This window comes from Scyliorhinus canicula, chromosome 6, assembly GCF_902713615.1.
Source record: "Scyliorhinus canicula chromosome 6, sScyCan1.1, whole genome shotgun sequence".
Taxonomy (NCBI): domain Eukaryota; kingdom Metazoa; phylum Chordata; class Chondrichthyes; order Carcharhiniformes; family Scyliorhinidae; genus Scyliorhinus; species Scyliorhinus canicula.
The window spans coordinates 199386971-199413761 of NC_052151.1; the positions used below are offsets into that span (position 1 = coordinate 199386971).

The window sequence follows — 26791 nt, forward strand, 5'->3', positions numbered from 1 at the left end:
AGTTCTGGTTTCCATATCCATCGGTTAGACCACACTGGGAGCACTGTGCACAGTTCTGGTTTCCATATCCATCGGTTAGACCACACTGGGAGCACTGTGCACAGTTCTGGTCTCCATATCCCTCGGTTAGATCACACTGGGAGCACTGTGCACAGTTCTGGTCCCAATATCCCTCAGTTAGACCACACTGGGAGCACTGTGCACAGTTCTGGTCTCCATATCCCTCGGTTAGACCACACCGGGAGCACTGTGCACAGTTCTGGTTTCCATATCCATCGGTTAGACCACCCTGGGAGCACTGTGCACAGTTCTGGTCTCCATATCCCTCGGTTAGACCACACTGGGAGCACTGTGCACAGTTCTGGTCACTGTATCCCTCGGTTAGACCACACTGGGAGCACTGTGCACAGTTCTGGTCTCCATATCCCTCGGTTAGACCACACTGGGAGCACTGTGCACAGTTCTGGTCTCCATATCCCTCGGTTAGACCACACTGGGAGCACCGTGCACAGTTCTGGTCTACATATCCCTCGGTTAGACCACACTGGGAGCACTGTGCACAGTTCTGGTCTCCATATCCATCGGTTAGACCACACTGGGAGCACTGTGCACAGTTCTGGTCTCCATATCCCTCGGTTAGACCACACTGGGAGCACTGTGCACAGTTCTGGTCACTGTATCCCTCGGTTAGACCACACTGGGAGCACTGTGCACAGTTCTGGTCTCCATATCCCTTGGTTAGACCACATTGGGAGCACTGTGCACAGTTCTGGTCTCCATATCCATCGGTTAGACCACACTGGGAGCACTGTGCACAGTTCTGGTCTCCATATCCCTCGGTTAGACCACACTGGGAGCACTGTGCACAGTTCTGGTCACTGTATCCCTCGGTTAGATCACACTTGGAGCACTGTGCACAGTTCTGGTCTCCATATCCCTCGGTTAGACCACACTGGGAGCACTGTGCACAGTTCTGGTCTCCATATCCATCGGTTAGACCACACTGGGAGCACTGTGCACAGTTCTGGTCTCCATATCCATCGGTTAGACCACACTGGGAGCACTGTGCACAGTTCTGGTCTCCATATCCCTCGGTTAGACCACACTGGGAGCACTGTGCACAGTTCTGGTCTCCATATTCCTCGGTTAGACCACACTTGGAGCACTGTGCACCGTTCTGGTCTCCATATCCCTCGGTTAGACCACACTGGGAGCACTGTGCACAGTTCTGGTCTCCATACCCCTCGGTTAGACCACACTGGGAGCACTGTGCACAGTTCTGGTCTCCATATCCATCGGTTAGACCACACTGGGAGCACTGTGCACAGTTCTGGTCTCCATATCCATCAGTTAGACCACACTGGGAGCACTGTGCACAGTTCTGGTCTCCATATCCCTCGGTTACACCACACTGGGAGCACTGTGCACAGTTCTGGTCTCCATATCCCTCGGTTAGACCACACTGGGAGCTCTGTGCACAGTTCTGGTCTCCATATCCATCGGTTAGACCACACTGGGAGCACTGTGCACAGTTCTGGGGCAGGATTATCCGAAACCCCAACGCCGAAATCGCGCCTGGCGACGGGGCGGGGAATCCAGTTCCACGCATAGAATTGGGATCGGCGCAGATTCTCCGATTCCCCAGCCCCCTGAAAAGCGGCGTCGATCCCGGGTATGCCGTGTATCCCCCACCTGCGGTCATAGCCTGAATCCCGCCCCACTATTTCATAAATTCCATATAATTTACAGCCCGGGAGGAAGCCATTTGGCCCATCGGGTCTCCACCCTTACAAAGAGCACCCCACTCAAGCTCACATATCTACCTTATCCCCATAACCCAGTAACCCCCACTTAACATTTTTTGGACACTAAGGGCAATTTATCACAGCCAGTCCACCTAACCTGCACATCTTTGGACTGTGGGAGGAAACCCACGCAGACACGGGGAGAACCCCCCCCCCCCCCCCCTCAAAGCCTGTCCACCATCCCCATCACAGGTAAGGAATGTGATGGAATACTTGTCTGGACGTGTGCAGCTCCAACAACACTCAAGAAGCTCAACACCATCCAGGACAAAGCAGCCCCGCTTGATTGCTTCCCCTTCCACAAACACATTCAATCCCTCCACCTGCGATGCACAGCCTCAGCCGTGTGTACCATCTACAAGATGCACTGCAGCTACTCACCAGGCTTCCTGAGGCAGCACCTTTCAAACCCACGACCTCTACCATCTAGAAGGACAAGAGCAGCAGATACCTGGGAGCCCCACCAGCTGGAGGTTCCCCTCCAAGTCACTCACCACCCTGACTTGGGAATATATCGCCGTTCCTTCACTATCACTGGGTCAACATCCTGGAACTCCCTCCCTAACAGCACAATGGGTGTACCTACACCTCGGGGACTGCAGCAGTTCACGAAGGCAGCTCACCACCACCTTCTCAAGGGGCAGTTAGGGATGGGCAATAAATGCTGGCCTAACCAGCGACACCCACATCCGGTAAATGTTTAATAAATGTTTGATAATCTGTGCTAAATGCTCATCAAAAGCAAAGATATAAATGTGTTAGAAGCAGTTCGTAGATTTACTGGACTAATACCTGGAATGGGCGGGTTGGCTTCTGAGGAAAGGTTGGAGGGGTTAGGTTTGTATCCACTGGAGTTTAGAAGAGTGAGAGGTGACTTGATCAAATCCTTTAAGATCCTGCGGGGTATTGACAGGGGGATGTGGAGAGGATGTTTCCTCTGGTGGGAGAATCTGGAACTCTGGGGTCACTGTTTAAAAATAAGGGGTCGACCATTTCAGACACAGATGGGGAGAAATGTGGGGTCGAGGTTACAATCAGATCAGCCGTGATCTTATTGAATGTCGGAGAAGACCCGAGGGGCCGAGTGGCCCACTCCTGATCATAATTCATAGATTTATGTGTCTGTTGACTGGTGTCTCTCTGCAGTCTCAGTCCAACCTCACACTATGTCGCTATCCCCTCCCCCGAGAGAACAACCGGCAGCCCCAGAGGATTATTCCAGAGTGTGGTGGTTCCAGATGTGACTCTCCGACCATCTGCTTTCCCACGCCCTTTCCAAAATCCCTCCAAGCCTGTTAACCAACCCCCTCGTCCCCCCCTGGGTGCTGACCTGCGTCATCTTCCTCTGCAAATACGACAATGTGCATTCCATCAATATCGTCCTCCTGTGGGGAGAGGGAGGCAGGGAAATTATTTTGGCATCAGTGTGCAGGAATGATCATTTACTCCCCAGCGTGGGGTGGGGTGGAGGGGATGGGTGACATTCAGTCTGGTCAATGCAACACTCACCCAGGTTTCATACATGCTGTCTGCCTTCAGTTTCCTCAGTGTTGCTCTGAAATAGGACAGAAAAGATGATGACGGTCACAAATTAATGTCTACACTGTCCCCATCAAACACTCCCAGGACAGGTACAGCACGGGGTTAGATACAGAGTAAAGCTCCCTCTACACTGTCCCCATCAAACACTCCCAGGACAGGTACAGCACGGGGTTAGATACAGAGTGAAGCTCCCTCTACACTGTCCCCATCAAACACTCCCAGGACAGGTACAGCATGGGGTTAGATACAGAGTAAAGCTCCCTCTACACTGTCCCCATCAAACACTCCCAGGACAGGTACAGCACGGAGTTAGATACAGAGTAAAGCTCCCACTACACTGTCCCCATCAAACACTCCCAGGACAGGTACAGCATGGGGTTAGATACAGAGTAAAGCTCCCTCTATACTGTCCCCATCAAACACTCCCAGGACAGGTACAGCACGGGGTTAGATACAGAGTAAAGCTCCCACTACACTGTCCCCATCAAACACTCCCAGGACAGGTACAGCACGGGGTTAGATACAGAGTAAAGCTCCCTCTACACTGTCCCCATCAAACACTCCCAGGACAGATACAGCACGGAGTTAGATACAGAGTAAAGCTCCCTCTACACTGTCCCCATCAAACACTTCCAGGACAGGGACAGCACGGGGTTAGATACAGAGTAAAGTTCCCTCTACATTGTCCCCATCAAACAGTTCCAAGACAGGTACAGCACGGGGTTAGATACAGAGTAAAGCTCCCGCTACACTGTCCCCATCAAACACTCCCAGGACAGGTACAGCACGGGGTTAGATACAGAGTAAAGCTTCCTCTGTACTGCCCCCATCAAACATTCCCAGGACAGGTACAGCAGGGGGTTATATACAGAGTAAAGCTCCCTCTACACTGTCCCCATCAAACACTCCCAGGACAAGTACAGCAGGGGGTTATAAACAGAGTAAAGCTCCCTCTACACTGTCCCCATCAAACACTCCCAGGACAAGTACAGCACGGGGTTAGATACAGAATAAAGCTCCCTCTACACTGTCCCCATCAAACACTCCTAGGACAGGTACAGCACGGGGTTAGATACAGAGTAAATCTCCCTCGACACTGTCCCCATCAAACACTCCCAGGACAGGTACAGCACTGGGTTATATACAGAGTAAAGCTCCCTCTACACTGTCCCCATCAAACACTCCTAGGACAGGTACAGCACGGGGTTAGATACAGAGTAAATCTCCCTCGACACTGTCCCCATCAAACACTCCCAGGACAGGGACAGCACGGGGTTAGATACAGAGTAAAGCTCCCTCTACACTGTCCCCATCAAACAGTCCCAGGACAGGTACATCACGGGGTTAGATACAGAGTAAATCTCGCTCAAACTGTCCCCATCAAACACTCCCAGGACAGGTACAGCACGGGGTTAGATACAGAATGTGGTGAATGTAACTTGGTAATTCACACTGTATCTTTGTAAGCGCAGTAGCGTCATCTGCCCACTGGGGGGAGTAGCTCTGGGAATGCTCAGGAGTTTGTACAGGGCTCCACCCGTGGCTCCACCCACGACTCCACCCCTTGGACTACTGTATAAATACCCTTGTCCAGAGCCAGCCTGCAGTTCATCGAGAGTTCAACGGGTTAACAGGCTGGTTCTGTAGTAAGTCGATTAAAACCACTGTTCATATCGGAAAGCACATGTCTGGTGAATTGATGGTTCCATCAATTTAATCTACTTAAGAACAGTAAAGATCGATTATGGAATCGGCCCTCAAGCCTGGACGTCTGGAACTCGACCCACAGGATGCAGAGGCAAAAGAAATCTTCTCCGACTGGCTGCGGTGCTTTAAGGCCTACCTGGCAGAAGCGAGCACAACCGAAACTACAGAGGATCAGAAGCTAAGTCTACTGCACGTGAGGGTGAGCCACAGAATCTCTACGCAACTAAACGCGGCCGGTTCATATACTGCAGCGCTAGCGATACTCGATACGATATATGTAAGGCCCATTAACAAAGTTTACGCACGCCATGTGTTCACGACTCGCCGCCAGTGGCCTACAGAATCTCTCGCCGAATTTTTAAGAGAGATCAATAATTTGTCCAACGACTGTAACTATCAAGCGGTTACTGCGGCTGAACACAGGGAACTTGCTGTACGTGATGTTTTTGTAGCGGGCCTCAGGTCTAACTATGTGCGCCAATGACTGCTGGAAAAGGGGGCCCAGGACTTAGAAACAGCTGTGGAAGCTGCTACCACGATGGAGGTCTCCTTCCGCAGCCTCACCTCGTTCCCCGCGGACACCGCAACCCAATCATGGGCCCCCGACCAGTGACTCCCCCAGGCCTGTGCCACGCGGCCGAACAGCCACCATGCTGCCCCAGCCAGCCACTATGCTGCCCCAGCCTGCCACTATGCTGCTCCAGCCAGCCACTATGCTGCCCCAGCCAGCCACTATGCTGCCCCAGCCTGCCACTATGCTGCTCCAGCCAGCCACTATGCTGCCCCAGCCAGCCACTATGCTGCCCCAGCCAGCCACTATGCTGCCCCAGCCTGCCACTATGCTGCTCCAGCCAGCCACTATGCTGCTCCAGCCAGCCACTATGCTGCTCCAGCCAGCCACTATGCTGCTCCAGCCAGCCACCATGCTGCCCCAGCCAGCCACCATGCTGCCCCAGCCAGCCACTATGCTGCTCCAGCCACTATGCTGCTCCAGCCAGCCACTATGCTGCCCCAGCCAGCCACTATGCTGCTCCAGCCACTATGCTGCCCCAGCCAGCCACTATGCTGCTCCAGCCAGCCACTATGCTGCCCCAGCCAGCCACTATGCTACCCCAGCCAGCCACTATGCTGCCCCAGCCAGCCACTATGCTGCTCCAGCCACTATGCTGCCCCAGCCAGCCACTATGCTGCTCCAGCCAGCCACTATGCTGCTCCAGCCAGCCACTATGCTACCCCAGCCAGCCACTATGCTGCTCCAGCCAGCCACTATGCTGCCCCAGCCAGCCACTATGCTGCTCCAGCCAGCCACTATGCTGCCCCAGCCAGCCACTATGCTGCCCCAGCCTGCCACTATGGCTGCTCCAGCCAGCCACTATGCTGCCCCAGCCAGCCACTATACTGCCCCAGCCAGCCACTATGCTGCTCCAGCCACCATGCTGCTCCAGCCACTATGCTGCTCCAGCCAGCCACCATGCTGCCCCAGCCAGCCACTATGCTGCTCCAGCCAGCCACTATGCTGCCCCAGCCACTATGCTGCTCCAGCCAGCCACCATGCTGCCCCAGCCAGCCACCATGCTGCCCCAGCCACTACGCTGCTCCAGCCAGCCACTATGCTGCTCTAGCCACTATGCTGCCCCAGCCAGCCACTATGCTGCCCCAGCCAGCCACTATGCTGCCCCAGCCAGCCACTATGCTGCCCCAGCCACTATGCTGCCCCAGCCAGCCACCATGCTGCCCCAGCCTGCCACTACGCTGCTCCAGCCAGCCACTATGCTGCTCTAGCCACTATGCTGCCCCAGCCAGCCACCATGCTGCCCCAGCCAGCCACCATGCTGCCCCAGCCAGCCACCATGCTGCTCCAGCCACTATGCTGCCCCAGCCACTATGCTGCTCCAGCCAGCCACCATGCTGCCCCAGCCACTATGCTGCTCCAGCCACCCTGCTGCCCCAGCCAGCCACCATGCTGCCCCAGCCAGCCACTATGCTGCCCCAGCCACTATGCTGCCCCAGCCAGCCACTATGCTGCCCCAGCCAGCCACCATGCTGCTCCAGCCACTATGCTGCCCCAGCCACTATGCTGCCCCAGCCACTATGCTGCCCCAGCCAGCCACTATGCTGCCCCAGCCACTATGCTGCTCCAGCCAGCCACCATGCTGCCCCAGCCACTATGCTGCTCCAGCCACTATGCTACCCCAACCAGCCACTATGCTGCCCCAGCCAGCCACTATGCTGCCCCAGGAAGCCACTATGCTGCTCCAGCCAGCCACTATGCTGCCCCAGCCAGCCACTATGCTGCTCCAGCCAGCCACTATGCTGCTCCAGCCAGCCACTATGCTGCTCCAGCCAGCCACCATGCTGCCCCAGCCACTATGCTGCCCCAGCCACTATGCTGCCCCAGTCAGCCACTATGCTGCTCCAGCCAGCCACTATGCTGCTCCAGCCTGCCATTTCTGCGGCCAGAACCAGCACCCGCGGAAGCAGTGCCCGGCCCGCAACGCGACCTAAAGGCCACTACGCAAGAGTGTGTCTCGGCAAAAAGGGCCCCAGCTTCCAACTCCCCAACGGCACAAAGTCATCGCTCCCCACACCCGCAGGCCCGCGGGGCCCGAAACGCTGCGGCCTATGCCCCGACTCCGCCCCCTCCCGCCACGTGCGATCCAGGGGGGCTGCCATCTTGGACGCCATCTTCCGCGCCGCCTGCCACGTGCGATCCACGGGCCCGACCTGCATCTCCGCGCTCGGACAACTCATCGGAAGAGTACGACTATGAACTCAGAGGGCAGTCATCACGGGGCCACTCCAGCACAGCTGATCGAGCCGCCGACTACCCGCAACTCAGCGCAGTCACTCTGGACCAATCACGCCCGAAACATCTGCGAAATTCGATGGCAGAGGTCCATATCAACGGGTACAGAACGCCATGTCTCTTCGACTCCGGGAGCACTGAGAGCTTCATACATCCAGACCTGGCAAGACGCTGTGCACTCCCCGTTTTCCCCGTGCAGCAAACTATCGCGCTCGCTCCAGGCTCCCACTCGGTCCAGATTCAGGGGTGCACCGCCGCGACACTCACAATCCGAGGCGCTAGTCACTCAAAATTCCAACTCTATGTTTTGCCCGACCTCTGCACGCCACTCTTATTAGGCCTAGACTTTCAATGTAACCTTAAGAGCCTCACCCTCAGCTTCAGCGGGCTCCTGCCCCCACTCACTATCTGCAGCCTCGCTATGCTGCGAATCTCCCCCCATCTCTCTTCTCCAATCTCACAAAGGACTGTAAACCCGTAGCCACCCGTAGCAGGCGATACAGCCTGCAGGATAGGGTATTATCAGAGCAGAGGTCCGAAGGCTACTCAGTGAGGGGACTATAGAGGCCAGCAATAGTCCCTGGAGAGCTCAGGTGGTGGTCGTTACGACCGGGGAAAAATTCCGTATGGTGGTCGACTATAATCAGCCATAAATAGATTAACGCTCCTCGACGCGTATCCCCTCCCCAGGATTGCAGACATGGTAAACCAGATCGCCCAGTATCGGCTCTTTTCCACGGTGGATCTGAAGTCTGCATACCACCAGCTCCCAATCCGCCCGGAGGACCGCCACTACATGGCATTCGAGGCCAATGGCCGCCTCTTCCATTTCCTCCGGGTCCCTTTCGGCGTCACTAATGGGGTCTCGGTGTTCCAACGAGCAATGGACCGAATGGTGGACCAGTACGGGCTGCGGGCCACGTTTCCGTACCTGGACAATGTCACCATCTGCGGCTATGACCAGCAGGTCCACGATGCCAACCTCCACTGTTTTCTCCAGACGGCACAGAAACTGAATGTCACGTATAACAGGGAGAAATGCGTTTTCCGCACAACCAGACTAGCCATCCTCGGCTATGTCGTGGAAAACGGAGTCCTGGACCCAGACCCGGAACGTATGCGCCCCCTCTTAGAACTCCCCCTCCCCCATTGCCCCAAGGCCCTCAAACGGTGCTTGGGTTTCTTTTCCTACTACGCCCAGTGGGTCCCTCAATATGCGGACAAAGCCCGCCCACTCTTTAGGGCCACACGATTTCCCCTGTCAGCTGAGGCATGCCAGGCCTTCGACTGCATAAAGGAGGACATCGCCACAGCGGCCATGCGGGCGGTGGATGAATCCACTCCATTCCAGGTAGAGAGCGATGCCTCAGAGGTAGCTCTAGCAGCCACACTAAATCAGGCAGGGAGACCAGTCGCATTCTTCTCCCGTACCCTCTCCGCTTCAGAACTCCGACACTCTTCAGTCGAGAAAGAAGCACGAGCCACCTTGGAGGCTATCCGTCACTGGAGGCACTACCTCGCTGGTAGGAGGTTCACCCTCATCACCGACCAATGATTGGTTGCCTTCATGTTCGACAACTCGCAAAGGGGCAAAATTAAAAACGACAAAATTCTGAGGTGGCGGATCGAACTCTCCACCTACAATTACGATATTAAGTATCGACCCGGGAAGCTCAACAAGCCTCCGGATGCCCTATCCTGCGGGACATGCGCCAGCGCGCAGATTGACCGATTGAAAGTCATCCACAATGACCTCTGCCACCCGGGGGTCACCTGGCTCGCCCACCACATCAGGGCCCGAAACCTGCCTTTCTCCAACGAGGAATAAAAGCAGTCACCAGGGACTGCCCGATCTGTGCGGAGTGCAAACCGCACTTCTATAGACCAGACAGGGCCCACCTGGTCAAGGCTTCTAGGCCCTTTGAACGCCTCGCAATTGATTTCAAAGGGCCACTCCCCTCAACTAACAAGAACGTTTACTTTCTATACGTCGTAGATGAGTTCTCCCGCTTTCCATTCGCTATCCCGTGCCCCGACATGACCTCCCACACAGTCATTAGGGCCCTTCATAGCATCTTCACCCTGTTTGGTTTCCCCAGCTACGTACACAGCGACCGGGGTTCGTCCTTCATGAGCGACGAGCTGCGTCAGTACCTGCTCGACAAGGGCATCGCCTCGAGCAGGACTACCAGCTACAACCCCAGGGGGAACGGGCTGGTGGAGAGGGAGAACGCGACGGTCTGGAAGACCGTCCTGCTGACCCTCCGGTCTAGAAAGCTCCCAGTTTCCCAGTGGCAGGAAGTCCTCCCAGACACGCTCCACGCTATTAGGTCCCTTTTGTGCACGGCAACCAACCAGACCCCTCACGAGAGGCTCTTCATTTTTTCCAGGGGCACTATCACGGGGGTCTCACTTCCGGCATGGCTGAGGACGCCGGGCCCGGTACTCCTGAGGAAACACGTCAGGGCACACAAAACCGACCCCCTTGTTAAAAAGGTGCGCCTGCTCCAATCCAACCCCCAGTACGTCTTCGTCGAGTTCCCTGACGGCCGTCAGGACACTGTATCCCTCCGGGATCTGGCACCCGCCGGATCCAGCGTCCCCTCTACCCCCACAGAAGGACCCCTCACACTACACCCCATGCTGCCTCCCCATCGCGCTCCCGAGCCCACGAGCTCGCTCCACCAGTTCCGCACACCCGTGCCGGCCAGCCCCCAGTGCCCCCAGTCCCCGGTCGAACCAGGAGAGTATGAAGCTCAGACACAAACCTCCCTGGAGTCCGCCATTGTACCCCAGCACACTACACCCATCCAGCCACCCCAAGAGGCTGCAACCCCGGTGCTCCGCAGATCACAGCAAACAGTTCGACCACCGGACCGACTTACTTTGTAGACCACCACCCCCGCCGGACTTGATTTTTTTTGCAGGGGGTGAATGTGGTGAATGTAACTTGGTAATTCACACTGTATAGAACGCTGTCCCCATCAAACCCTCCCAGCACAGGTACAGCACGGGGTTAGATACAGAGTAAAGCTCCCTCTACACTGGCCCCATCAAACACTCCCAGCACAGGTACAGCACGGGTTAGATACAGAGTAAAGCTCCCTCTACACTGTCCCCATCAAACACTCCCAGCACAGGTACAGCACGGGGTTAGATACAGAGTAAAGCTCCCTCTACACAGTCCCCATCAAACACTCCCAGGACAGGCACAACACGGGGTTAGATACAGAGTAAAGCTCCCTCTACACAGTCCCCATCAGACACTCCCAGGACAGGTACAGCACGGGGTTAGATACAGAGAAAAGCTCCCTCTACACTGTCCCCATCAAACACTCCCAGGGCAGGTGCAATACGGGGTGAGATACAGAGTAAACCCCCCTCTACACTGTCCCCATCAAACACTCCCAGGACAGGTACAGCACGGGGTTAGAGACAAAGCAAAGCTCCCTCTACACTGTCCCCATCAAACACTCCCAGGACAGGAAGAGCACGGGGTTAGATACAGAGTAAAGCTCCCTCTACACTGTGCCCGTCAAACACTCCCAGGACAGGTAGAGCACGGGGTTAGATACAGAGTAAAGCTCCCTCTACATTGTCCCCATCAAACACTCCCAAGACAGGTACATCACGGGGTTAGATACAGAGTAAATCTCCCTCAAATTGTCCCCATCAAACACTCCCAGGACAGGTACAGCACGCGGTTAAATACCGAGTAAAGCTCCCTCTACACTGTCCCCATCAAACCCTCCCAGGACAGGTACAGCACGGGGTTAGATACAGAGTAAAGCTCCCTCTACACTGTCCCCATCAAACACTCCCAGGTCAGGTACAGCACAGGGTTAGATACAGAGTAAAGCTCCCTCTACACTGTCCCCATCAAACACTCCCAGGTCAGGTACAGCACAGGGTTAGGTACAGAGTAAAGCTCCCTCTACATTGTCCCCATCAAACACTCCCAGGACAGGTAGAGCACGGGGTTAGATACAGAGTAAATCTTCCTCTACACTGTCCCCATCAAACACTCCCAGGACAGGTAGAGCACGGGGTTAGATACAGAGTAAAGCTCCCTCTACACTGTCCCCATCAAACACTCCCAGGACAGGTACAGCACGGGGTTAGATACAGAGTAAAGCTCCCTCTACACTGTCCCCATCAAACACTCCCAGGACAGGTACAGCATGGAGTTAGATACAGAGTAAAGCTCCCTCTACACTGTCCCCATCAAACACTCCCAGGACAGGTACAGCACGGGGTTAGATACAGAGTAAAGCTCCCTCTACACTGTCCCCATCAAACACTCCCAGGACAGGTACAGCACGGGGTTAGATATGTCATAATATACATCCAGGTATATGATGGTGCACAGACAGACATTCATTGACACACAGGATGACCAATGAACACACAGAACACAGCAGCCAATCACCAGACAGGACACGGCCACTATAAAGCCAGAGCACTAGTTTTCCCGCTCTCTGTGGATCCAGCCTCTGAAACAGTCAGAGCCTGTGAGCGACAACTAGAACATCCAACATGTGGTAGTCAGTTAGTCTGGTCAGGTTAGCCTCAGGTCTCCAGTCAAGTCAGCACAGTGTCAACCCACAGTTTAAGCATGTATTATAGTTAAGAGTTCAATAAAATAGAGTTGCATTTTTTCAAGTGTTGGAAGCCTGTCTCTCTCACTGCTGCAGTAAACACAGTCCTCACAGACCCAGCTTACCCAACACATCATGGTACCAGTGAGTCATGTTAGAGTTTGACGGACCTACTGGGAGATAGTCTGCCTTTGACCAGCGATCAGCCATCCGGTAACATGGACAGCGTCCGCCCTCCCCCGCAGCTCCGCATCGCCGACAACCTCGGTGCTAACTGGAAGATTTTCAAGCAGAAGCTCCAGCTCTATCTTGAAGCCACCGACCTCGAGGCCGCATCGGATGCCAAGAAGATCGCTCTCTTCCTCTCTACAGCCGGGGACCACGCTCTTCACATCTTTAACTCCCTCGCCTTTGCTGAAGGTGAGGACAAGACGAAGTTTAAAACAGTCCTGCTGAAGTTCGACAGCCACTGTGACATCGAGGTCAACAAGAGTTTTGAACGTGACGTGTTTCAACAGAGGCTTCAGGGTAAGGATGAACCTTTTCAGTCCTTCTTAACCCATCTCCGTATCCTCGCGCAGTCCTGTAACTACGGCTCCACCTCCGACTCCATGATCCGCGACCAGATCGTTTTCGGGGTCCACTCCGATCCCCTTCGCCAGCAGCTCCTTAAAGTGAAGCAGCTCACCCTTACCATCGCCATCAAGACCTGCGTCCTGCATGAGCACGCTAATAACCGGTACTCCCAAATCAAGGTGGCAGAGACGGCGCGGCAAGGCCCCCACGATGCGGAGCGGGTGCAGGCCGTAAAACAGCTCTAGGGCCTGAGCCTGGATGAGGGCGACCATTTTGCGCGCTTTTCCCGTGCCCCTGCGCATGCACGCAATGACTAAGGGGACAGCGAGGCCGACGACCGAACTGTGCTAGTGCGCACATCGTTCGACCGCACCGCGCATGCGCGGTGGCACACGGAGCGTCCTGACATCGGCGCCATGACGGGCAGCAACTGTGGCTCTGCCCACTTAAAGCGACAATGTCCCGGGAAATCTCGACGCTGTCTCCAGTGTGGCAAGCTTGGCCACTACATAGCCCTGTGCAGATCTGCTCAACTGCCCAACACACAGCGATCCCAGCCACAGCGCAGGAACGTCCGGTCAGTACAGCAACCCGTTGCAGACTCCGACATGGTTCCAGATCCCGACACCAAGGATCTCCCATTCCGGGTGGGCATCATCACCAAGCATACGATGCATTCCGTCAAAATGGTGAAACAATGAGCATTGATCTGGACGACGAGTGGTGTGCCTCCCTTACGGTCAACAAGGCTCGCATACGCTTCAGGCTGGACACCGGGTGCTTCAGCCAACCTCATTTCAAAGCCTGACCTTGACACCATCCACGTCAAGCCAAGCATTCTTCCACCGGCCTGCCAGCTCCTTGACTACAATGGCAATGCCATTGCTGCCAGTGGCTCATGCCAGCTTGCGGTATCCCATCGTTCTTCAAAAGCAACCCTGCGTTTTGAAATTGTAGGATCCAACAGAGCTTCCTTGCTCGGTGCTTGGTGGTTAAGCAAGTGGCCCCCAGATCATTCCTCGTTCGCCTGCATGATGGCTCCTTTCTTCGGCGTAATAGGCGGGCACTGCGGCTACTTCCACGCTCGCCACCTGAACGTGATGTCCTGCCTCGCATGCTGGTTCCTCAGGACGCACCCTTCCACGAGGCCACCAATCTGCCACTTCTTTTACGCCCCTCTACATTGGATGCAGCTCCGCCCGTTCCAGTGCAGGCGGCCCCTGACCCACCCTTGAGGCGGTCAACCAGAATTCGTCGCCCGCCACAGAGACTGAATTTATAGACTGAATGTTGCATTACCTTGTGATCATTTACACATCTGTATATATTGCTTCTTCCTAATTTGTTGTATGCCCTCTATCTGTACTAGACACCTTCCCAAGTAAATACGTTCACATACTTTGTATATAGTCAGGCTCCTACACACACTCACTATTTATTGACCTACACACATTTTTTTAAAAGTCAAAAAAAAAAGGGGGGGGTGATTGTTTAGAACAGTACAGCACAGAACAGGCCCTTCGGCCCTCAATGTTGTGCCGAGCAATGATCATCCTACTCAAACTCACGTATCCACCCTATACCCGTAACCCAACCCCCCTTAACCTTACTTTTTAGGATACTACGGTAGATTATGGTAGGTAGATTAGCCTGGCCAATCTACCTAACCTGCATATCTTTGGACTGTGGGAGGAAACCGGAGCACCCGGAGGAGACCCACGCACACACGGGGAGGACGTGCAGACTCCGCACAGACAGTGACCCAGCCGGGAACTGAACCTGGGACCCTGGAGCTGTGAAGCATTTATGCTAACTACCATGCTACCGTGCTAGTACCGTGATTGTAGCCACCAAAGTTGTCCATTCCCTCAATACAAAATGGAGGAACGCAAAGCTTGCAGGTTAAAATGGACAATGTTTGCAGCCCAAGCAGGCTGCACCAAGCCAATGTGTATTCTGTCTGCTAAGAGAGCAGACAGCACCGAAACGAACATTCCGCATACTAATGAGGCCATCTCCGGGATAGTTAACACAGTAATGGAACGATCCCAGGGACAATGGACACAAATAGGGAAGTGATTGCAACATTGTATAGGATACCAGACACACCGGCACCAGCGGGGTTCGAAGACAAGGCACCTGAAGGCCCGCCCAGTAGCCGAGAGACAGCCTCAGTATTGGGGGGATTCAAACAAATCGATTGGGAAGAGACCCAATCGATTCCCAGCAGGTAAAGGGTCCGCCCAAAAGGGCGCGAAGCCCTAGGACCTATAAAAGACAGGTCCCACACTTAGTTTGTTCTTCTTGACCAACCATCCTCTCTGGACCAGCATCTCGACCAGCTTTTGCCAAAGAAGACCTTAACAGAGAGAGAGGAGAGGTTTGGGACAGCAGCCGCCAGCAAGTAAGTGTCTCACAACGATCGCTACCAGAGATAGACACTCCTGACCCCTTTTAACCCGTACCAACCTGAAGTCTGCGGACCAGAGCAGAGCAAGAGGCCTTGTTCCCTGATCCGGCAGTTCCCTTTAAGATAAGTATTGGTTTATTTAATGGTAGGAATAGTTTAATCCTCTTAGCGTGTGCATGGGTAGTATTATAATTAGAACATAGAACGATACAGCGCAGTACAGGCCCTTCGGCCCTCGATGTTGCACCGACATGGAAAAATTCTAAAGGCCATCTAACCTACACTATGCCCTTATCATCCATATGCTTATCCAATAAATTTTTAAATGCCCTCAATGTTGGCATGTTCACTACTGTTGCAGGTAGGGCATTCCACGGCCTCACCACTCTTTGCGTAAAAAACCCACCTCTGACCTCTGTCCTATATCTATTACCCCTCAATTTAAGGCTATGTCCCCTCGTGCTAGCCACCTCCATCCGCGGGAGAAGGCTCTCGCTGTCCACCCTATCTAACCCTCTGATCATTTTGTATGCCTCTATTAAGTCACCTCTTAACCTTCTTCTCTCTAACGAAAACAACCTCAAGTCCATCAGCCTTTCCTCATAAGATTTTCCCTCCATACCAGGCAACATCCTGGTAAATCTCCTCTGCACCCGTTCCAAAGCTTCCACGTCCTTCCTATAATGAGGCGACCAGAACTGTACGCAATACTCCAAATGCGGCCGTACTAGAGTTTTGTACAACTGCAACATGACCTCATGGCTACGGAACTCAATCCCTCTACCAATAAAGGCCAACACACCATAGGCCTTCTTCACAACCCTATCAACCTGGGTGGCAACTTTCAGGGATCTATGTACATGGACACCGAGATCCCTCTGCTCATCCACACTACCAAGAATTTTACCATTAGCCAAATATTCCGCATTTCTGTTATTCTTTCCAAAGTGAATCACCTCACACTTCTCCACATTAAACTCCATTTGCCACCTCTCAGCCCAGCTCTGCAGCTTATCTATGTCCCTCTGTAACCTGCAACATCCTTCCGCACTGTCTACAACTCCACCGACTTTAGTGTCGTCTGCAAATTTACTCACCCATCCTTCTGCGCCCTCCTCTAGGTCATTTATAAAAATGACAAACAGCAACGGCCCCAGAACAGATCCTTGTGGTACGCCACTCGTAACTGAACTCCATTCTGAACATTTCCCATCAACTACCACTCTCTGTCTTCTTTCAACTAGCCAATTTCTGATCCACATCTCTAAATCACCCTCAATCCCCAGCCTCCGTATTTTCTGCAATAGACGACCGTGGGGAACCTTATCAAACGCTTTACTGAAATCCATATACACCACATCAACTGCTCTACCCTCGTCTACCTGTTCAGTCACCTTCTCAAAGAACTCGATAAGGTTTGTGAGGCATGACCTACCCTTCACAAAACCATGCTGACTGTCCCTAATCATATTATTCCTATCTAGATGATTATAAATCGTATCTTTTATAATCCTCTCCAAGACTTTACCCACCACAGACGTTAGGCTCACCGGCCTATAGTTACCGGGGTTATCTCTACTCCCCTTCTTGAACAAAGGGACCACATTTGCTATCCTCCAGTCCTCTGGCACTATTCCTGTAGCCAATGATGACCTAAAAATCAAAGCCAAAGGCTCAGCAATCTCTTCCCTGGCTTCCCAGAGAATCCTAGGATAAATCCCATCCGGCCCCGGGGACTTATCAATTTTCACCTTGTCCAGAATTGCCAACACTTCTTCCCTACGCACCTCAATGCCATCTATTCTAATAGCCTGGGTCTCAGCATTCTCCTCCACAATATTATCTTTTTCTTGAGTGAATACTGACGAAAAGTATTCATTTAGTATCTCGCTTATCTCCTCAGCCTCCACACACAACTTCCCACCACTGTCCTTGACTGGCCCTACTCTTACCCTAGTCATTCTTTTATTCCTGACATACCTATAGAAAGCTTTTGGGTTTTCCTTGATCCTACCTGCCAAAGACTTCTCATGTCCCCTCCTTGCTCGTCTCAGCTCTCTCTTTAGATCCTTCCTCGCTTCCTTGTAAATATCAAGCGCCCCAACTGAAACTTCACGCCTCATCTTCACATAGGCCTCCTTCTTCCTCTTAACAAGAGATTCCACTTCTTTGGTAAACCATGGTTCCCTCGCTCGACCCCTTCCTCCCTGCCTGACTGGTACGTACTTATCAAGAACATGCAATAGCTGTTCCTTGAACAAGCTCCACATATCCAGTGTGCCCAACCCTTGCAGCCTACTTCTCCAACCAACACATCCTAAGTCATGTCTAATGGCATCATAATTGCCCTTCCCCCAGCTATAACTCTTGCCCTGCGGGGTATACTTATCCCTTTCCATCACTAACGTAAAGGTCACCGAATTGTGGTCACTGTTTCCAAAGTGCTCACCTACCTCCAGATCTAACACCTGGCCTGGTTCATTACCCAAAACCAAATCCAATGTGGCCTCGCCTCTTGTTGGCCTGTCAACATATTGTGTCAGGAAACCCTCCTGCACACATTGTACAAAGAATGACCCATCTAATGTATTCGAACTATATCTTTTCCAGTCAATATTTGGAAAGTTAAAGTCTCCCATAATAACTACCCTGTTACTTTCGCTCTTTTCCAGAATCATCTTCGCCATCCTTTCCTCTACATCCCTAGAACTATTAGGTGGCCTATAGAAAACTCCCAACAGGGTGACCTCTCCTTTCCTGTTTCTAACCTCAGCCCATACTACCTCAGAAGAAGAGTCCCCATCTTGCATCCTTTCCGCCACCGTAATACTGTCCTTGACTAGCAGCGCCACACCTCCCCCTCTTTTGCCCCCTTCTCTGAACTTACTAAAACACCTAAACCCCGGAACCTGCAACAACCATTCCTGTCCCTGCTCTATCCATGTCTCTGAAATGGCCACAACATCGAAGTCCCAGGTACCAACCCATGCTGCCAGTTCCCCTACCTTATTTCGTATACTCCTGGCATTGAAGTAGACACACTTCAAACCACCTACCCGAACAGTGGCACCCTCCTGCGAAGTCAAATCTGTGCTCCTGACCTCTATACTCTCAATCTCCCGTACCCTAAAACTACAATCCAGGTTCCCATGCCCCTGCTGAATTAGTTTAAACCCCCCCAAAGAGCACTAACAAATCTCCCCCCCAGGATATTGGTGCCCCTCAGGTTCAGATGTAGACCATCCTGTCTATAGAGGTCCCACCTTCCCCAGAAAGAGCCCCAGTTATCCAGAAATCTGAATCCCTCCCGCCTGCACCATCCCTGTAGCCACGTGTTTAATTGCTCTCTCTCCCTATTCCTCATCTCACTATCACGTGGCACGGGCAACAACCCAGAGATAACAACTCTGTTTGTTCTCGCTCTGAGCTTCCATCCTAGCTCCCTAAAGGCCTGCTTGACATCCTTGTCCCCTTTCCTACCTATGTCGTTAGTGCCAATGTGGACTACGACTTGGGGCTGCTCCCCCTCCCCCTTAAGGACCCGGAAAACACGATCCGAGACATCACGTACCCTTGCACCTGGGAGGCAACATACCAAACGTGAGTCTCTCTCGCTCCCACAAAATCTCCTATCTGTGCCCCTGACTATTGAGTCCCCAATTACTAATGTTCTACTCCTTTCCCCCCTTCCCTTCTGAGCAACAGGGACAGACTCCGTGCCAGAGGCCCGTACCCCATGGCTTACCCCTGGTAAGTCGTCCCCCCCACAAGTATCCAAAACGGTATACTTGTTACTCAGGGGAACGACCGCAGGGGGTCCCTGCACTGACTGCTTCTTCCCAGTCCCTCTTACAGTTACCCATCTATCTCCAGTCTTTGGTGTAACTATTTCCCTGAAGCTCCTATCTATGACCCCCTCTGTATTATAATAAACTCAGTTGTTTGAACTTACTAATTGGTGTATGGTTTTATTGCTTTGAACTTGACCTTGAAGCTTGTGGCGGTATCTTAACGATACCTGGCGACTCCAGAGCTATGTAACGAAACAGAGCCAAATTGAGTGTTAAGCACACTCACCCAGAATGAGCAACAAGATGTCATAATATACACACAAGTATATGATGGAGTGCAGACAGGCATTGATTGACACAGAGGATGACCAGTGAGCACACAGAAGACAGCAGCCAATCACCAGACAGGACACGACCACTATAAAGCCAGAGGGCATTAGTTTTCCCACTCTCTGGGGATGCAGCCTCGGAGACAGTCTGAGCCCGTGTAGCAACAACTAGAACATCCACCATGTGGAAGTAAGATAGTCTGGTCAGGTTAGCCTCAGGTCTCCAGTCAACTCAGCATAGTGACAACCCACAGTTAAAGTATGTATGATAGTTAAGAGTTCAATAAAATTGAGTTGCATTTCTTCAAGTGTTGGGAGCCTGTCTCTCTCACCACTGCAGTAAACGCAGTCCTCCTAGACCCAGCTTACCTAACACATCAAGATACAGTGTAAAGCTCCCTCTACACTGTCCCCATCAAACACTCCCAGGACAGGAACAGCACGGTGATAGATACAGAGTAAAGCTCCCTCTACACTGTCCCCATCAAACACTCCCAGGACAGGTACAGCACGGGGTTAGATACAGAGTAAAGCTTCCTCTACACTGTCCCAATCAAACACTCCCAGGACAGGTAAAGCTCTGGGTTAGATGCAGAGTAAAGCTCCCTCTACACTGTCCCCATCAAACACTCCCAGGAAAAGTACAGCTCCGGGTTAGATGCAGTGTAAAGCTCCCTCTACACTGTCCCAATCTGACACTCCAAGGACAGGTACAGCACGGGGTTAGATACAGAGTAAATCTCCCTCTATACTGTCCCCATCAAACACTCCCAGGACAGGTACAGCACGGGGTTAGATACAGAGTAAAGCTCCCTCGACACTGACCCCATCAAACACACCCAGGACAGGTACAGCACGGGGTTAGTTACAGAGTAAAGCTCCCTCTACACTGTCCACATCAAGCACTCCCAGGGCAGGTACAGCACGGGGTTAGATACAGAGTAAAGCTCCCTCTACACTGTACTCATCAAACACTCCCAGGACAGGTACAGCACGGTGTTAGATACAGAGTAAATCTCCCTCTACAATGTCCCCATCAAACACTCCCAGGACAGGTACAGCACGGGGTTAGATACAGAGTAAAGCTCCCTCTATACTGTCCCCATCAAACACTCCCAGGACAGGGGCAGCACGGGGTGAGATACAGAGGAAAGTTCCCTCTATACTGTCCCCATCAAACACACCCAGGACAGGGGCAGCACGGGGTTAGATACAGAGTAAAGCTCCCTCTACACTGTCCCCATCAAACACTCCCAGGACAGGTACAGCACGGGGTTAGATACAGAGTAAAGCTCCCTCTACAATGTCCCCATCAAACACTCCCAGGACAGGTACAGCACGGGGTTAGATACAGAGTAAAGCTCCCGCTACCCCTTCCCTTTCCAATATTCCCATTGAATTGTGAAATCTTCAATTCCATGCTTACCTTTTGTGTTTGTTAACAAAATCAACTATCTCTTTTTCTGTTTGTGCTTTACCAGGTAGGGAGTCGGGCTCATCCATAAAAGGCTCGTAGAAATCCACTTGATTAATTTTGAGATCTAGGTCATTGGCTACCTGAGGAATGGAATGGGCAATTCAATCATAGAATGATGTGGCACTGAAATGTGCACATAGTCATGTATCCGAGGTCGGTTCGTCATGGCAGTCAGGAAACAGTCCTGCTTTATTAAATTCAAATATGATCAACAACAGACTCGAAATACAATCGTCGCTCCACTCAGTCCAAATACAATCGTCACTCCACTCAGTGCAAATACAATCGTCACTCCACTCAGTCCAAATACAATCGTCCCTCCACTCAGTCCAAATACAATCGTCACTCCACTCAGTCCAACTACAATCGTCACTCCACTCAGTCCAAATACAATCGTCACTCCACTCAGTCCAAATACAATCGTCGCTCCACTCAGTCCAAATATAATCGTCGCTCCACTCAGTCCAAATACAATCATCGCTCCACTCAGTCCAAATACAATCGTCGCTCCACTCAGTCCAAATACAATCATCGCTCCGCTCAGTCCAAATACAATCATCGCTCCACTCAGTCCAAATACAATCGTCGCTCCACTCAGTCCAACTACAATCGTCACTCTGCTCAGTCCAAATACAATCGTCACTCCCCTCAGTCCAAATACAATCGTCACTCCACTCAGTCCAAATACAATCGTCACTCCACTCAGTCCAAATACAATCGTCGCTCCACTCAGTCCAAATACAATCGTCGCTCCACTCAGTCCAAATACAATCGTCGCTCCACTCAGTCCAAATACAATCGTCGTTCCACTCAATCCAAATACAATCGTCCCTCCACTCAGTCCAAATACAATCGTCGCTCCACTCAGTCCAAATACAATCGTCGCTCCACTCAGTCCAAATACAATCGTCACTCCACTCAGTGCAAATACAATCGTCACTCCACTCAAACCAAATACATTCGTCGCTCCATTCAATCCAAATACAATCGTCGCTCCCCTCAATCCAAATACAATCGTCGCTCCACTCAAACCAAATACATTCATCGCTCCATTCAATCCAAATACAATCGTCGCTCCCCTCAATCCAAATACAATCGTCACCCAACTCAGTCCAAATACAATCGTCGCTCCACTCAGTCCAAATACAATCCTCACCCAACTCAGTCCAAATACAATCGCCGCTCCACTCAGTCCAAATACAATCGTCGCTCCACTCAGTCCAAATACAATCGTCACTCCACTCAGTCCAAATACAATCGTCACTCCACTCAGTCCAAATACAATCGTCGCTCCACTCAGTCCAAATACAATCGTCGCTCCACTCAGTCCAAATACAATCGTCGCTCCACTCAGTCCAAATACAATCGTCACTCCACTCAATCCAAATACAATCGTCACTCCACTCAATCCAAATACAATCGTCACTCCACTCAATCCAAATACAATCGCCGCTCCACTGAGTCCAAATACAATCGTCGCTCCACTCAATCCAAATACAATCGTCGCTCCACTCAGTCCAAATACAATCGTCGTTCCCCTCAATCCAAATACAATCGTCCCTCCACTCAATCCAAATACAATCGTCGCTCCACTCAGTCCAAATACAATCGTCGCTCCACTCAATCCAAATACAATCGTCGCTCCTCTCAGTCCAAATACAATCGTCACCCAACTCAGTCCAAATACAATCGCCGCTCCACTCAGTCCAAATACAATCGTCGATCCACTCAGTCCAAATACAATCGTCGATCCACTCAGTCCAAATACAATCGTCGCTCCACTCAATCCAAATACAATCGTCGCCCAACTCAGTCCAAATACAATCGCCGCTCCACTCAGTCCAAATACAATCGTCGATCCACTCAATCCAAATACAATCGTCACCCAACTCAGTCCAAATACAATCGTCACCCAACTCAGTCCAAATACAATCGTCACCCAACTCAGTCCAAATACAATCGCCGCTCCACTCAGTCCAAATACAATCGTCGATCCACTCAGTCCAAATACAATCGTCGCTCCACTCAATCCAAATACAATCGTCGCCCAACTCAGTCCAAATACAATCGTCGCTCCACTCAGTCCAAATACAATCGTCACTCCACTCATTCCAAATACAATCGTCACTCCACTCAATCCAAATACAATCGTCACTCCACTCAATCCAAATACAATCGTCGCTTCACCCAGTCCAAATACAATCGTCTCTCCACTCAGTCCAAATACAATCGTCGCTCCACTCAGTCCAAATACAATCGTCACTCCGCTCAGTCCAAATACAATCGTCACTCCACTCAATCCGAATACAATCGTCGCTCGAATCAATCCAAATACAATCGTCACTCCACTCAATCCAAATACAATTTTCACTCCACTCAGTCCAAATACAATTGCCGCTCCACTCAGTCCAAATACAATCGTCGCTCCACTCAGTCCAAATACAATCGTCGCTCCACTCAGTCCAAAAACAATCGTCACTCCACTCAGTCCAAATACAATCGTCACTCCACTTAGTCCAAATCCAATCATCGCTCCACTCAGTCCAAATACAATCGTCACTCCACTCAGTCCAAATACAATCGTCGCTCCACTCAGTCCAAATACAATCGTCGCTCCACTCAATCCAAATACAATCGTCACTCCACTCAGTCCAAATACAATCGTCGCTCCACTCAGTCCAAATACAATCGTCGCTCCACTCAGTCCAAATACAATCGTCACTCCACTCGATCCAAATACAATCGTCGCTCCACTCAGTCCAAAAACAATCGTCACTCCACTCAGTCCATATACATCGTCGCTAGACTCAATAAAAATACAATCGTCACTCCACTCAGTCCAAATACAATCGTCGCTCCACTCAGTCCAAATACAATCGTCCCTCCACTCAATCCATATACAATCATTAATCCACTCAGTCCAAATACAATCGTCGTTCCACTCAGTACAAAAACAATCATCGCCCAACTCCGTCCACATTCAATCGTTGCTCCATTCAATCCAAATACAATCGTCACTCCACTCAGTCCAAATACAATCGTCACTCCACTCAGTCCAAATACAATCGTCGCTCCGCACAGTCCAAATACAATCGTCGCTCAACTCAATCCAAATACAATCGTCACTCCACTCAGTCCAAATACAATCATCACTCCACTCTGTCCAAATACAATCGTCGCTCCACTCAATCCAAATACAATCGTCCCTCCACTCAATCCAAATACAATCGTCACCCAACTCAGTCCAAATACAATCTTCGTTCCACTCAGTCCAAATGCAATCGTCGCTCCACTCAATCCAAATACAATCGTCACCCAACTCAGTCCAAATACAATCTTCGTTCCACTCAGTCCAAATGCAATCGTCGCTCCACTCAATCCAAATACAATCGTCACCCAACTCAGTCCAAATACAATCTTCGTTCCACTCAGTCCAAATGCAATCGTCGCTCCACTCAATCCAAATACAATCGTCGCTCCACTCAGTCCAAATACAATCGTCGCTCCACTCAGTCCAAATACAATCGTCGCTCCACTCAGTCCAAATACAATCGTCGCTCCACTCAGTCCAAATACAATCGTCGCTCCACTCAGTCCAAATACAATCGTCGCTCCACTCAGTCCAAATACAATCGTCGCTCCACTCAGTCCAAATACAATCGTCGCTCCACTCAGTCCAAATACAATCGTCGCTCCACTCAGTCCAAATACAATCGTCGCTCCACTCAGTCCAAATACAATCGTCGCTCCACTCAGTCCAAATACAATCGTCGCTCCACTCAGTCCAAATACAATCGTCGCTCCACTCAGTCCAAATACAATCGTCGCTCCACTCAATCCAAATACAATCGTCGCTCCACTCAGTCCAAATACAATCGTCGCTCCACTCAGTCCAAATACAATCGTCGCTCCACTCAGTCCAAATACAATCGTCGCTCCACTCAGTCCAAATACAATCATCGCTCCACTCAGTCCAAATACAATTGTCACTCCACTCAATCCAAATACAATCGTCACTCCAGTCAATCCAAATAGAATCGTCGCTCCACTCAAACGAAATACAATCGTCACTCCACTCAGTCCAAATGCAATCGACGCTCCACTCAGTCCAAATACAATCTTCGCTCCACTAAATTCATAAACAATCTTCGAGACACTCAGTCCAAATTCAATGGACGGTCCACTGAGTCCAAATACAATCGTCACTCCACTCAGTCCAAATACAATCGTCGCTCCACTCAGACCAAATACAATCGTCGCTCCACTCAGTCCAAATACAATCGTCGCTCCGCTCAGTCCAAATATAATCGTCGCTCCACTCAGTCCAAATACAATCGCCGCTCCACTCAGTCCAAATACAATCGTCGCTCCACTCAGTCCAAATAAAATCGTCGCTCCCCTCAATCCAAATACAATCGTCGCTCCACTCAATCCAAATACAATCGTCGCTCCCCTCAGTCTAAATACAATCGTAGCTCCACTCAGTCCAAATACAATCGTCACTCCACTCAATCCAAATACAATCGTCAGTCCAGTCAATCCAAATAGAGTCGCGCTCCACTCAAACGAAATACAATCGTCACTCCACTCAGTCCAAATACAATCTTCGCTCCACTAAATTGATAACAATCTTCGATCCACTCAGTCCAAATACAATCTCCGCCCCACTCAGTCCAAATGCAATCGTCGCTCCTCTCAGTCCAAATTCAATCGTCGCTCCACTCAGTCCAAATACAATCGCCGCTCAAATCAGTCCAAATACAATCGTCGCTCCACTCAGTCCAAATACAATCGTCGCTCCACTCAGCCCAAATAAAATCGCCGTTGCACTCCATCCAAATACAATCGTCACTCCACGCAGTCCAAATACAATCGTCTCTCCACTCAGTCCAAATACAATCTCCGCTCCACTCAGTCCAAATACAATCGTCGCTCCACTCAGTCCAAATACAATCTCCGCTCCACTCAGTCCAAATACAATCGTCGATCCGCTCAGTCCAAATACAATCATCGCTCCACTCAATCCAAATACAATCGTCGCTCCACTCAGTCCAAATACAATCGTCGCTCCACTCAGTCCAAATACAATCATCGCTCCACTCAATCCAAATACAATCGTCGCTCCGCTCAGTCCAAATACAATCGTCGCTCCACTCAGTCCAAATACAATCATCGCTCCACTCAATCCAAATACAATCGTCGCTCCACTCAATCCAAATACAATCGTCGCTCCACTCTGTCCAAATACAATCGTCGCTCCACTCCATCCAAATACAATCGTCACTCCACGCAGTCCAAATACAATCGTCTCTCCACTCAATCCAAATACAATCGTCGCACCACTCTGTCCAAATACAATCGTCGCTCCGCTCAGTCCAAATACAATCGTCGCTCCACTCAGTGCAAATAAAATCGTCGCTCCACTCAATCCAAATACAATCGTCGCTCCACTCAGTCCAAATACAATCGTCGCTCCACTCAGTCCAAATACAATCGTCGATCCGCTCAGTCCAAATACAATCGTCACTCCACTCAGTCCAAATAGAATCGTCGCTCCCCTCAATCCAAATACAATCGTCGCTGCACTCAGTCCAAATACAATCGCCGCTCCACTCAGTCCAAATACAATCGTCGCTCCACTCAGTCCAAATACAATCTCCACTCCACACAGTCCAATACAATCGTCGCTCCACTCAGTCCAAATACAATCGTCGCTCCATTCAGTGCAAACAAAATCGTCGTTCCCCTCC

At 51.4% G+C, this 26791-nt stretch overlaps 1 protein-coding gene across 1 annotated transcript in view; it reads right to left on the reverse strand.

Annotated features, from left to right (window-relative positions):
* The window catches only part of LOC119967975 (calsequestrin-1-like), a 122904-nt gene that overhangs the window by 28741 nt on the left and 67372 nt on the right, over positions 1 to 26791 (reverse strand). Inside the window, exons 6-8 of the mRNA XM_038801077.1 lie at positions 20991 to 21121; positions 3315 to 3360; positions 3136 to 3190 (exon numbers count right to left, since the gene is read on the reverse strand). Of these exons, the coding sequence (XP_038657005.1) occupies positions 3136 to 3190; positions 3315 to 3360; positions 20991 to 21121 (232 nt within the window). The remainder of the gene's footprint in view (positions 1 to 3135; positions 3191 to 3314; positions 3361 to 20990; positions 21122 to 26791) is intronic.